This window comes from Cebus imitator, unplaced genomic scaffold, assembly GCF_001604975.1.
Source record: "Cebus imitator isolate Cc_AM_T3 unplaced genomic scaffold, Cebus_imitator-1.0 Scaffold60, whole genome shotgun sequence".
NCBI classification, from domain to species: domain Eukaryota; kingdom Metazoa; phylum Chordata; class Mammalia; order Primates; family Cebidae; genus Cebus; species Cebus imitator.
Window position 1 is genome coordinate 5827632 of NW_016107375.1, and position 13356 is coordinate 5840987.

The 13356-nt window shown below is 39.4% G+C and overlaps 1 protein-coding gene across 2 annotated transcripts in view; it reads left to right on the forward strand.

Moving 5' to 3' along the window:
• The window catches only part of EPG5 (ectopic P-granules autophagy protein 5 homolog), a 112885-nt gene that overhangs the window by 78009 nt on the left and 21520 nt on the right, over positions 1-13356 (forward strand). Inside the window, exons 30-35 of one of the 2 annotated variants that reach the window (XM_017529711.2) lie at positions 1885-2079; positions 3771-3984; positions 6347-6495; positions 7262-7463; positions 8007-8079; positions 10152-10258. In XM_017529711.2, the coding sequence (XP_017385200.1) occupies positions 1885-2079; positions 3771-3984; positions 6347-6495; positions 7262-7463; positions 8007-8079; positions 10152-10258 (940 nt within the window). The remainder of the gene's footprint in view (positions 1-1884; positions 2080-3770; positions 3985-6346; positions 6496-7261; positions 7464-8006; positions 8080-10151; positions 10259-13356) is intronic. The other variant, XM_037738988.1, reaches the window with a different exon arrangement.

Below are 13356 nucleotides of genomic sequence, written 5' to 3' on the forward strand. Positions count from 1 at the left end.
AAAAATTAATGTGTGCTTATTATAAGCAATGCAGACAGTGTAGAAAGTATGAAGAAGAAAAATTTCTTATAACCCTAACTACCTGGAGATACTGCTTACATAGCTAACATTTCATTATAGTTTGTCTTGTGTATGTGTGTCTGTTTGTGTGTATTTATATGGAAACATGAGATTTCATTTCTACGTATATAGAGATATAGAGAGAGGCACTTAAAAATGGGCACATGCTATTTTGTAACCTCCTTTTTCATTTAAACACATGTCTTAGATATGAGTTCATGTTAGTAAATACAGACCTATGTCATGACATTGCATGTCTGTGTAGTGTTCCGTGAGACAGATTTAGTACAGTGTGTTGAGCTAGTGCTTGATGGATGGATATTTAGATAGATTGTTTTGTCACAGTAAGGCTGAGGTAAATATTCTTGTATGTCTTTGTGAACTTCTCGGGCTATTTAAGATAATTTCTTAGAGGTATGATTGCTATGTCAGAGGAATTTGATATACATTGTATATTTGACGTTTTACGTCATACTTGATGTATATTGTCACACTGCCTTCCCTGGGAAGTTTGCACTTATTTATGCTATCATAGCAGTGTTTGGGTTTGTCATTCTTCAGAGCATAACCAACATTAGGAATTCTCATTATTTTTAAGTTTTGCTAACCTGATAAGGGATTGGTATTTCATTATTGTTTTAATTTGTACTTCTTTAAGTACTTGTTATATGCCTTTTCATGTGTTTATTGGCCATTTATATATGTTTGTGAATTGCTGATTGTCATCCTTGGTACACTTTCTGTGAAAGTTTCTTGTTTTCTGATTGCTTTGAAAGAGCTCCTCACACTATTAACTTGGCATCTGGAATGTGTTATAAATACATTTTTCTAGTTTGCCAATTTTTTTCTTTAACTTTATGACACTTTTTGCCTTATAGAAGTTAAAATTTTAATATATTCAAACTTAACCAGTCTTGTTCTTTTATTATTTCTGTTTTTGGTCAGCCATATGAAAACCTTTTTGCCAGTGAAATTGTTTCAATTTTTGCTTATATTCTGGTACTTTTTAATATTAGAACCAAGTTAAAACAAGATGACGTTATTTTGATTATATTACTATGAAAGTAGTTTTCGAAAGGTGTTAAATATGCCTCTCAATAAAATCTGTAACCTAGAAGTTTTATTTTCCTGACGTAATGCAGCACCACGTTGGGTACTTTAGTAATTGTGGTGAGCACATTGCACGTTTGTGGATTCCAATTACCTCAATATTTTAATCTCTTAAAAATCTTGTAGTACAGTTAACTCAGCATTTTCTTTTCTTTTCTTTTCTTTTTTTTTTTTTTTTAAATCGAGACAACATCTCACTCTGTCGCCCAGGCTAGAGTGCAATGGCATGATGTCAGCTCACTGAAACCTCCGCCTCCCGGGTTCAAGTGATTCTCCTCCCTCAGCTTCACGAGTAGCTGGGATTACAGGTGGCTGCCACCGCGCCAGGCTAATTCTTATATTTTTAGTAGAGACGGGGTTTCACCATGTTGGTCAGGCTGGTCTCCACCTCCTGACCTCAGGTGATCCACCTGCCTTGGCATTGCAAAGTGCTGGGATTACAGACAGGCATGAGCCACCATACCTGGTCCAACTCAGGATTTTCTATATATGGTTTGTCCAAATCAGATTAATGGATTATTCAGAATTTCTAATATTACCTACATTGGAAGCAATAGGCTTTCTATGTTGATTTTAGCTCTTTTGATTGTTTCAGACTTTCATTTAGAAAAAAAATTCTATTCACTGTATTTGGTGCCCCTTAAAAATGTGCTTGCTTAAATAAAGTTTGAGAGGGAAGAATCTGGTGACATTTTTCCTTTTGATTTTTCCAAGGTGTTTATCAGTGGCACTAAATCAGAGTGCAAAAAAGTACTTGCGACCATTCTGAAGAACAGCAGGCTGTGCTCTCTGCTGTCTCCTTTCTTCACTCCCAATGCTGCACCCGCGGAGTTCATACAGCTGTATGAGAAAGTGGTGAAGTTCCTAAGTGAGGACAATAGTGATATGATTTTCATGCTGCTAACCAAGGTAAGATGTGATTCCATCCTCATCGTATGGTTGAAATGTAGCAACGATTGTTCTTCCTACTCCACAGAAATGAAAGGACCTCTGAAGTTTGGTTTCCAGGTACAGCAGAGGCTGAGAGGCCTTTTTCACATTTTGCATGAGCTTCAAGCAGTCTGACCCCACAGCCGCTTCTTAGGCGGGGTGGGGCATTGGTTGTGTTGCATAGCAATGGTCTTCAACCTTTTTGGCACCAGAGACCAGTTTTATGGAATACAGTTTTTCCATGGACTGGAGTAGGCGGGATTGTTTTGGGATGGTTCCACCTCAGATCATCAGATATTAGATGGAGCGTGCACCCTAGATCCTTCACATGCAAAGGTCGCAGTAGGGTTCATGCCCCTATCAGAATCTAATGCCACGGCTGATCTAGGTAGTCTTATTCCACTTAGTATAGAAAGGACCTAATTCCTGCCCCTCTTTAAAAACTTAATACAGCTTTGAAAATATTCATAATAGTAGTTTAGTACATCCTTCTTTTAAATTTATCCTGAATTTATGCCTAAACAGTGTTTGATAAAAGTTTTAATTTGTTAGTCTTTCTCATATTTAGAATAAGCTGGATCTAAGCAAATTGCCTCATTTATCTCATTCTGAATAGAATATTAACTCTGGTAGTGAGTTTACTTAATCAGTTGAGAATTTCAGAGTCTTAGCTACTTTACCTTCACTTGTATTTCTCTTAAATCTATGAATCAACAAAACCTTGGCAGTTTTGGCCAGGCGTGGTGGCTCATGTGTGTAATCCCAGCACTTTGGGAGGACAAGGCATGAAGATTGCTTGCGCGTAGGTGTTTGAGAACAGCCTGGCCAACTAGAGACCCTGTTTCTCCAAAAAAATTAAAAAAAAAAAAAAAAAAATAGCCGGGCTAGTGATACTCCCAGCTACTTGGGAGGCTGATGTGGGAGAATTGCTTAAGCCCAGTGAGCTATATGATTGCACCACTGTACTCCAGCCTGGATGATGGAGTGAGACCTGCTGCCAAACAGCAACAAAACACAAAAACCCTTGGCAATTTTAGGACCTGGAGATTGATCTCAGTCTGTAATGGAGGAGAACATGTTTTATAGTTTGGGATTTTGGAAGAGAATATCAACAGTCTGAATTTTATTAACTGAAACAGGTAACTGATGCAGTCCCAGAAACGTGGCTGTTAAATTGAGACAGTTCCACGAAGTGGCTGCTTGTTTGTGGCACTGTGACCAGTGAAGGAGAGCTACAAAGTTCTGATCCAGGTCTTGGAGAGGAAACTTATTATAAGACAGAAATAATATCAGTCTTTGAGGAACAGTATAAAATGACAAGCCAATAATGAATGGCCAATAAGATTTTTAAATTGTAAGAAAAGCACACAGAGCTAACAAAACTCTGCCTCTGGGATTCTAGATAGTAACATAAAAATAGATGCATAATGGCACCAATTAGCGAACTTCCTATATTCTTTTATGTACTTCTCTATTTATTTATTTGTTTTGTAATTAGCTTCCTCCAGTTGACTCTTTTATGTATGTACTTGTTTATACATTTTAGTTTTAATTTTTATAAAATGCTAGGTAATTTTTTGGCCTTTAAACTGAATTTACACAGACCTCTCTTCTCCTAAACTATTTTTCTAGTGTAAATAAAACTGCTTCTTGTTTCTTTTTCTTTTTAGTTCGATCTTAAGCAATGGTTAAGCGCCACTAAACCTCCTCTGTCTGATCGTACCAGGCTTCTGGAGTCTGTTCACCTGGCACTTACTGCCTGGGGCCTCGAACCAGATGAGGATATTTTGATGCCATTTAATCTTTTCTGTAAGCACTGGACTTACCTTCTCCTCTACCAGTTTCCTGACCAGTACAGTGACATTCTCAGGCTGCTGATGCAAAGTAAGTGTCTTCATATAATTGTAACTAACTAGATCTTAGTGAATATTTAATATCACATTTTTCATTTTACGGATGTCATTCAAAGATATGAAAGTAATCCTGGGATGGGCATGGTGGCTCGCGCCTATAATCCCAGTACTTTGGGAGGCCAAGGTGGGCCACCTAAGGTCGGGAGTTCAAGACCAGCCTGACCAACATGGAGAAACCCTGTCTCTACTAACAATGCAAAATTAGCTGGCTGTGGTGGTGTGCACCTGTATCCCAGCTACCCAGGAGGCTGTGGCAGGAGAATAGCTTGAACCCAGGAGGCAGAAGTTGGGGTGAGCTGAGATCACGCCATTGCACTCCAGCCTGGGTAACGAGAGCAAAACTCTGTCTCCAAAAAAAAAAGAAAAATGGAAGTAATACCAGTATAGGAGTTTAGAATCACTAGCTGTCACCTAAAGGGCTTGATGAACAATGCCCAAAGAGTTATTACTGTAAATATGGTCAGTTGTTGTCCTAAATAGGAGAGTGGGCTCTAATTGGGCAAGGCAGCTCCTAGAATTTGGTGGAGTCCACAGTCATGCACCTACTTCTTTGCCTTGACTTTTCAGCTACCTTGAAGTGGAGTGGGAAAGGACCGGCTTACTCTGCAGATGACAGATCTTGCAAGGGAGGGAGGTTGTGCCTTATGATATGTTTAATGTGATGATTTGTTTCTCCATAGTTCCAAATATTTTGAGATTGTTTCTTTTCTAATTTTTTTACTCTTGTTTTTTTGCAAGTTAATTTTATCCATAGACAATTATAGACTTTGTATTTACTGAGGAAAAGAGCAGCATTAAAATGTCCACATTCCTACTATTTCTCTTCCCTCCTTCTTACAATTTTCTATAGGAGTTTTAGAGTTTAGAGGAGAAATAAATAGGGTAGGCTTTTTTATTTTTGGAGTTTCACTGGGCAGTAATTTTATTAAAGTTTGATAACTGAGATAGTATTTACTTTTTTCATGCAAACTTTATATGGTTTATAGATGTAATAGAAAATGAAATTTTGCTTTATAGCAAATTTTTGTTCCATAATGGGAATTGTTTAAGGGATAAGTTAATGATCCAGTGTATTGGGTTACCCAAAGGACCCTGAAATGTGCAGTCTCTCATTTTCAAAGCACTTCAAGCTTTAATTGTTTTCTCCAGAGGCAACTTGCAGGGTGGGTGGAGAATGGTAGTAGGGAAATACATTTGCACAAATTTCAGTGAATATGTGCCTAGCTAGTTTTTACCCTAAACTTTTAAAGTTTCATACAGTGTGTGTTGTGGATTTTTCCCTGAAATCTTTTAAAGAGGTTGTACACCGTTTATATTAGACCAGCATTGACTTGAATTTAGCAGGAAATTTATTCTTACCAAGAAAAGAAATTCAGACCTAAGAACAAAAACGTGACATCTCTCAGATGTCATGACCGGCTGTCTCCTGTTTCTTTCTCCTCCTTGGCTACTATGTTGATGTCCCTCTGGGAACACCCTTTGCACTTCCACTGCATTCATTCCTTCTGGGCGAGCCCATCACTTTCCCTGATGTCACTGCCGTCTTCTAGGCATGTGTGATTTCCACAGTGATAGCTTAATTTCAGGGTGCTGTTCTAAGATCCAGACCCCGGTGGCCGTTGGACACAGACTGGTCACTGTCCCCAAGTACCTCACACTGGACATACTGTACTGGCCTCACCATCGTTCCTTTCAGACCTGCTCCTGTGAACCTCTGTGATTTTATTTGATTCTCATGTTTGCACTGGGTGGAAAATACTTTAGGAGACATTATTCCTGTCCTGTGGGATGGGAGGTTATTAAGTAGTGGAGTTGGGACTAGGCCAGATGACAGGCTGCTGGACTTGCCCAGCTTTTCCATGCTGCCTCTGGGTCTTGGTTTCAGGTAGTTTGGGGGCCGGTAGGAGATTCCTCCCAGAGAGCCCAGGCCCTGAGTCGCCTTCCGCAGGTAGTGTCTGTTGTCCTCTTACTGTTGTTTCTGTCACACTCATAGATAGCTGTGGTCCCCCAGCCAGGAGAGAGGCACTGCCGCCATTCCCCAGTCAGGGTTGGAGGGCCGGGTCCCCCCACCCCTGTGAGTGTAGCTCCACCAGCTTCAGCAGCGCTTACTCCCAGCAGGGTCACCAGGAACGACGAAAACCAAATGTGCAAGCGATCAGTTCTTCTCATAGGTTCTCTTGACTTGGGCCTCCTCACCCCAGGTATCCCCGTGAGTTTGTTTTGGATTTTTGCTTAATTTTTATTCCTTTGTAAGGTACTTGTGTTCTTTGATACAAGTTAAAACGCTTCATTTGGGAAAGCCGCTGACTTGCTCTTGCTGTCCCTGCTGGCAGGCTCTGCGGAGCAGCTGCTGAGCCCCGAGTGTTGGAAAGCCACTCTGCGAGCCCTGGGCTGCTGCGCCCCCAGTTGCCAGCAGGGGGCAGCGTCTGCCGAGGGTACCGTGCTTCCCAGCTCTTCCGATGCTCTGCTGTCAGACAAGCAGGTGTGTAGCTTTTGGTCTCTGACGTGTTTGTACGTTTCTTTTTAATTTCTCTTGCTATTTATTTTTTAAACAGTTGGAAAACGTTTGTGCATTATCTTTAGGAGCGATGTGTTTTTCTTTGTGAAGTCCTTTGCTTCCCTCATGTCCCCTTTGTCCAACCCACCCTAGTCCATTGGACTCCACCCTGAGACCACTGGTCAGGTTTCTATGATGTAGTGTCCCATGGAGCTCTCTGTTTTATCCGTTCCATCTGATAGGGGATTGCTTGAGAATTTATTTGAAATAATGGTTCCACTGCTTTAGAAAAGGTTTGAAACCCATTGATGACTGGATGTGGTGGCTCACACCTATAATTCCAGAACTTTGAGAGGCCGAGGTGGGCAGATCACTTGAGGCCAGGGGTTTGAGACCACCAGCCTGGGCAACATGGTGAAACCCTGTCTCTACTAAAGAATATAAAAGTGAGCTGGGCATGGTGGTGCACACTCGGGAGACTGAGGCAGGAGAATCCCTTGAACCTAGGAGGTTGAGGTTGCAATAAGCCAAGATCATGCCACTGCACTCCAGCCTGCGTGACAGACTCCACCTTAAAAAAAAAAAAAAAAACAGAAAAAACCCATTGATTTATTTCTCATATGCTTTACATCTTTGCAACTCTTTTATAAAGTCAAAGACCTACTATATACAACCCCCATCACAGTGTGTCATAATACTTTGCTAAAAGTAGACCTTTAGTAAACATTGTTTGACTAGTTATCTGTTCTAGGTAATGGAGACGATACAGTGGCTTTCAGACTTTTTTTATAAGCTTCGGTTATCCAAGTTGGACTTTAAAAGCTTTGGTTTATTCTCAAAATGGAGTCCTTATATGGCTGATGTGAAGACATTCTTGGGCTATCTTGTGAAAAGGCTGATTGACTCGGAAATGGCCTGTTTGGCCCAAGACCCAACTGTGAGCAGGAAAACAGGTAATACTTTTAGTGCAATGTGAAGTTAGGTGTTTGGACTTTTCATTAAAGAAGATAAATAGACACACCAATAGATTTATGATGAGTGTCAAAGAGAGAAAATATATACAACAGGCATGAGTCATATATGTGTCATGATATATGAATGGATATGTTCATTGCATGGTGAATGTAGGGTGCTTTCTACAGCTTGTCTCTGCCCCTCCTTTGCAGGGTGGGGTATAAAGAGATAGTTTCAATTTCCATCCCTTTCTGTCATTTGTCTTACTAAGGAAAGGTTCTGAATATTTATACATTTATCTTTTTTTAAAGTATGTTTTAAAATTATCCATGATATTGTGTTGTAATACAAATTCTTCAATTCAGAGAAATTCCAATGTAGCAAATGAAAACGTAAACATACTTAGTTACATTAAGCGTGTTGTTGGCATATTAACATAGGTTTATGAGTCTAGAGATAATAAGAGGTAGATTTTTATATATAATGTGATCAGTGATATTGACAAATGATGAGCTTGGTTTTTTGTCTCTGAAAATTTTTAGTGCTGAAATCCCTACATTCAGTAATCGTTCAGCTCTTTAAGCCATGGATCCTGGTTTTAGAGGACAATGAAAGGTAAATAGTTTTTCTGATATTGAAATTCCTTTGGCATTTGTAGACTTACAATCCTAATGGAATTTGGTAGAAGTGTTGAGTTCACAGATTGAATTTTTAGTGTAAGGCCATATTTAAATTTAGAAAAGGCTTCTTTTCAAAACATAAGACATATTCTATTTATGAAACTACTAGTGTGGGTGATCAGAGATATTATCTTGATATTAATTTTGGAACAAAACTGGGCATTTTCCACAATAAAGAAGCTGAATAAATTTTAATGTTTAATTTCAGAAAAACAGATGCTATTCTCCTGAGGGTTCTCTTAGAATTTTATGAGACTGATTTTTCTCTGCTACATCAGTTTTGGAACTAAGCTGGCTATAAAATTATTGTGTGGGAATTACCTTTAAATATGGAATTCTGCAATTAAAGCATTATTTCACAAGCATTTGAAATACTTAGAGGTACAGAGCTGTCCAAATTCAGTGAGTTGCCTTCTGAGTCTTTTATTCCCTAAAAGTATACAAGCAGAAGCTAGTTGAACTTGTCAGGGTTTTGTAAAAATTATGACAGTGGTAAACATCACATTATAGGAGGTGTTTTCAAAAACATGAATTTGATTCTGAGACTCAGAGGACATGAATGTCATACTCAAATCTTTGTAGCTGGTTGCTTAGTGCCGAAGCTGGGACTAGAGCTGAGGTCTCTAGACTCTTCGCATTAACCCATTCTGCTTTAGGAGCCACTTAGGGAAAGTGTAAAAGGTTCTGGATCTTTGCGTTTGCTAGAGGGCTATCTGAATAACTGGAAGCTTCAGGATTTCATAGTGACTGTATATATAGACTGCTTACCATAGTGCTAGCTTGTTTATTTCCAGTAAGAATTAATGGAACTTATTTGTATATAGAGTTTTCTAGAGCAGAGTCAGAAAATTAAAAAAAAATTTTCTTTTTCGGACAGAGTCTTACTCTGTTGCCCACGCTTAAGTGCGATGATGTGATCTTGGCTCACTACAACCTCTGCCTCCCAGGTTCAAGCGATTCTCCTAGTCTCCTGAGTAGCTGAGATTACAGGTGTGCGCCAGCACGCCTACCTTCACCTCTGGGGTTCGAGCAACTCTTCTCCATCAGCCTCCTGAGTAGCTGGGATTACAGGTGCTGACCACCATGCCCAGCTAATTTTTGTATTTTTAGTAGGGACAGTGTTCTGCTATGTTGGCCAGGGTGATCTCAAGCTCCTGACTTCAAGCAGTTTGCTCAGTTCTGCCTCCCAAAGTGCTGGGATTACAGGCATGAGCCACCGTGCCTGGCCAATTAAAATTTTCATATAAGGAATTTCTTTGGGCCAGGCACGGTGGCTCATGCCTGTAATCCCAATACTTTGGGAGGCCAAGGCAGGATGATCACTTGAGGTCAGGAGTTCAAGACAAGCCTGGCCTACATGGTGAAACCCTGTTTCTACTAAAAATACAAAAATTAGCTGGTTATAGTGGTTGACGCCTGTAATTCCAGCTACTCAGGAGGTTGATGCAGAAGAGTTGCTTGAACCCCGACGTGAAGGTTGCAGTGAGCTGAGATCACATCACTGCACTCCAGCCTGGGTGACAGAGAAAGTCTCTCTCTCTCTCTCTCTCTCTCTCAAAAAAAGAATTTCATTGGTCATTTTTTATCTGTTAATTTTTGGCCATCTCCTTGTTACATGAATTTGATTTTTTTTGGAATGCTTTGAGTAGGGAAAACTGTTAAAGCTGCCTTAAAGTGCTTTTCTAAGGCATTTGAAATGTAACCAAGATGTCCAAGGGTCTAAATTCGATGTAAAAAGATACTAATTTAAGGATAATCTAGATTGCACATTTTTGAAATCTAATTGCATTGGAATAAAGGATAGGGAGGAGAGGAAATAAAATTATATGGTTGGTGTTACAAGCTACAATTTGCCTGCAGGTATTTACAGCCTTTGAAGTGTTCTAAATGTGTGTTAGGCCTACATAATGGACAGGTTTCCAGGACTTAGGCCAGCCCTAGACCCTGGGACTTAACAGTAATTTAATCACAGTTGCATTCCTAAGTGTGTGTTTCTTTTTTTTAAAGCAGCCAACAGCGCCATTACCCCTGGCTAGAGAGTGATACTGTGGTGGCCTCAAGCACTGTGCAACTGTTCACTGACAGTATTGACTCACTGCATGAAAGCTTTAAAGGTAAGAAGATGTCAGGCTGTCTCTACTTAGTTTCATTTTTCTCTCAGTCATTCAATCAGTCTTTTCCTTCTACTTTTCGCTATTTAATTTTTAGTTAATATGCGGTTATCTGTGACTGAAGAAAGGTCGCTGATACAATTATTTAGTGTTAGGTGTGTTTGTGAGGTTGCTCGCAATCTCTCAGTTATTGAAAATTCGCTGCCTTTCTCTCTTCCAATATCGCCTATCCTGCATATTGAGTTTCTTCCTGTCCTCCCTGACTCTTAACCTCTTTTTTGTATTTTCTGTCTTTTTTGCTGTGTTCTGGGTAATTTCTAGAGATCTTTCTTCCAGTTCTTCAGTCTCTGTCTCCAACTGTGTCTTATCTGCTTAAAATATTATCAAGTGAATTTTTCATTTCAGCGATTATTTTTTCCATTTCTAGATCTATTCGTTTGTTTTTCAAATCTACTCTGATCCTTTTTGGTAATATCTTTTCTTTCTTTTATTTAAAATTCTATTTTTTATTTTCTCAAAATGTATAAACATGCTTACTTTATGATGTATATATAATAATTTCATTATTGGAAATTCCTGTTGGGGATTGCCTTATGCTGCTATTTAATTTTCCTTTGGACTCTTGTTCTTGGAGGCTTGTCTTCTTGTGTGTTTTGTAATCTTGTATTGTGAGCCCATATTTGGAGAGACTGTTGGAAATCCTGTAAGACCTAGGCTGAGGGCATGTAAGGCCTCCAGAGAGGATCCACATTTGTTGTCAATTGGAACTATTTAACTTCTTGGCTTGGGGTTTTTCACGCTACAAGTTACATGAAGTTAAACCCCAGACTCACTTGCAGGCTGGCCTCAATTCTCACAGTAAACTTTTTGATCTCCCCTGACTCACAGTCTAGAATAAAGCAGAGAAGTTTCCTCTTTTCCCCCAGTCTGCCCTTTCAATAAGAATACATTCCTCAGAAAACCTTGTGTTCTGCCCTCTTGCGCTGTTAAAACTCAGCAGGCAAATAGTCCCAGGTTGGCTGGTTTCAGCAGCTGTTTAACATTCTGGCTTCCTCTTTGCTTCTGGCCTGTGGTGTTTTCTTCCACTGAATGCATCTCGTGCCTCTGTGGCTGCCATGTGTTTGTGTGGTATTTAGTTATAGAGTGACGTGGTTTGGCTGTGTCCCCACCTAAACATCATCTTGAATTATAGCTCCTATGATTCCCATGTGTTGTGGGAGGGAGCTGGTGGGAGATGATTGAATCATGGGAGTGGTTTCCCTCATACTGTTATCATGGTGGTGAATGAGTGGTTTCTTATCAAATCTGGTGGTTTGATAAGGGGTTCCCCCGTCCAGGCTTGGCTCTCATTTTCTCTCTTGCTTGCTGCCATGTAAGATGTGCCTTTTGCCTTCTACCATGATTGTGAGGCCTCCCCAGCCATGTAGAACTGTGAGTCCATTAAAACTCCTTTCTTTGTAAATTACCCAGTCTCAGGTATGTCTTTATCAGCAGTATGAAAACGGACTAATACATAGAGTTAACCGTATGTCATCCAGTTTTGTTTTTTTTTCCATAATAGATTTTATTTTTTGTTTAACAGATTTTATTTTTTAGAGCAGTTTTGGATTTACAACAAAATTAAGTAGAAAATACAAGAATTCCTATATAACCTCTGCCTCCACATATGATCAAGCCTTCCCCACTCGGGACATTCCACACCAGGGTAATAGATTTGCTGTAATTGATGAACCTACATTAAGGCATTGTTATCACCTAAAACCCATGGTTTACATTAGAGTTCACTCTTGGTGATACATTCAGTGGATTTTGACAAATGACAGATAACATGTGCCCATCTTTCTAGTATCATACAGAGCGGTTTTACTGCCCTAAAATTCTCTGGGCTCTATCTGTTTGTCTCTCCCTCCCCTCATCCTAATCCTTTTATTATCTCCATAGTGTTACCTTTCTAGAATGTCCTATGGTTGGAACATCACATTTTCAGATTAACTTCTTTCACTTAGTAATATGCATTGAGGTCTCTTTATGCGTTTTCATGGCTGGATAGCTCATTTCATTTTGTTTGGCTGCATCTTATTTGTATTTCTGATTTTTTTTTTTTTTTTTTTTTTGCATATCTGATGTTTCCTGAAGAGGTGTAAACTCTTAATAGAATAACAGAAATGTTACTCTTTGCTGCTTTGTGTCCCCTACAAAACTGAGGTAATGCCATATTCTCAGTGCGTGTTTGATAAACAGTGGTTCAATAACACATTAAATCCTAGTAGTACTCACTTTTTTTTTTGAAAGGCAGACTTCTAGCTGCTTTTTACCACCCAGAATATATTGATTACTGAGAAAAAGATTTGAGCACTGAATTATAGTCGTAAAGGCTATATATTTCATTTCTTAGTAAAGCATCCCAAGGCTCCTTTGCCTGTGTCTATAAATAAAATAAGAAAATGGCAAGAGGGACAGGAGGGTACACAGACAACATCAAGACTTAGTAGCTGGGTTCAAAGAAAGGAAACAGGAGAGCTTTGCAAGGTGGGATGAAGAAGTATTGTACCTTTTTAGTGAGATTATTTGATCCACTAGCTCCTACTATTGATGAGAAAAGTGAGTGTCTTGGCTGGAACTGATGTGATTAAATCAAGTTAATTAAGATATCCATCACCTTCCTTACCTATCATTGTTTATGGTGAGACATTTGAAGTTTGTCCTCTTCTTATTTTGAAATATGTGATGCATTGTTATGGACGGTAGTCACCCTGCTGTACAATAGATCCTGAAACCTACTCCTGCTGCTCTGTGAAACTTTGTACCCTTTTGATCAACAACTCCTCATTTCCACCCTCTTGCCCTGACACCCCACAGCCTCTGGTAACCATCATTCTACTTCCTACTTCGATGAGTTCAACTCTATTAGATTCCACATATGCCATACCACTCATTATTACGAATCCACCAGTAGTCCCCTTAACCACTCTCCCCACACAAAAATCTTTGAAATTGGGTCAGTAATGAGAACCTTAGATTTTAGACCTTTAGTTCAAATTTGCACTTTGTCTTTTTTTTTTTTTTTTTTTAAAAGGTAAACCAAAGATCTTGATCTTCAG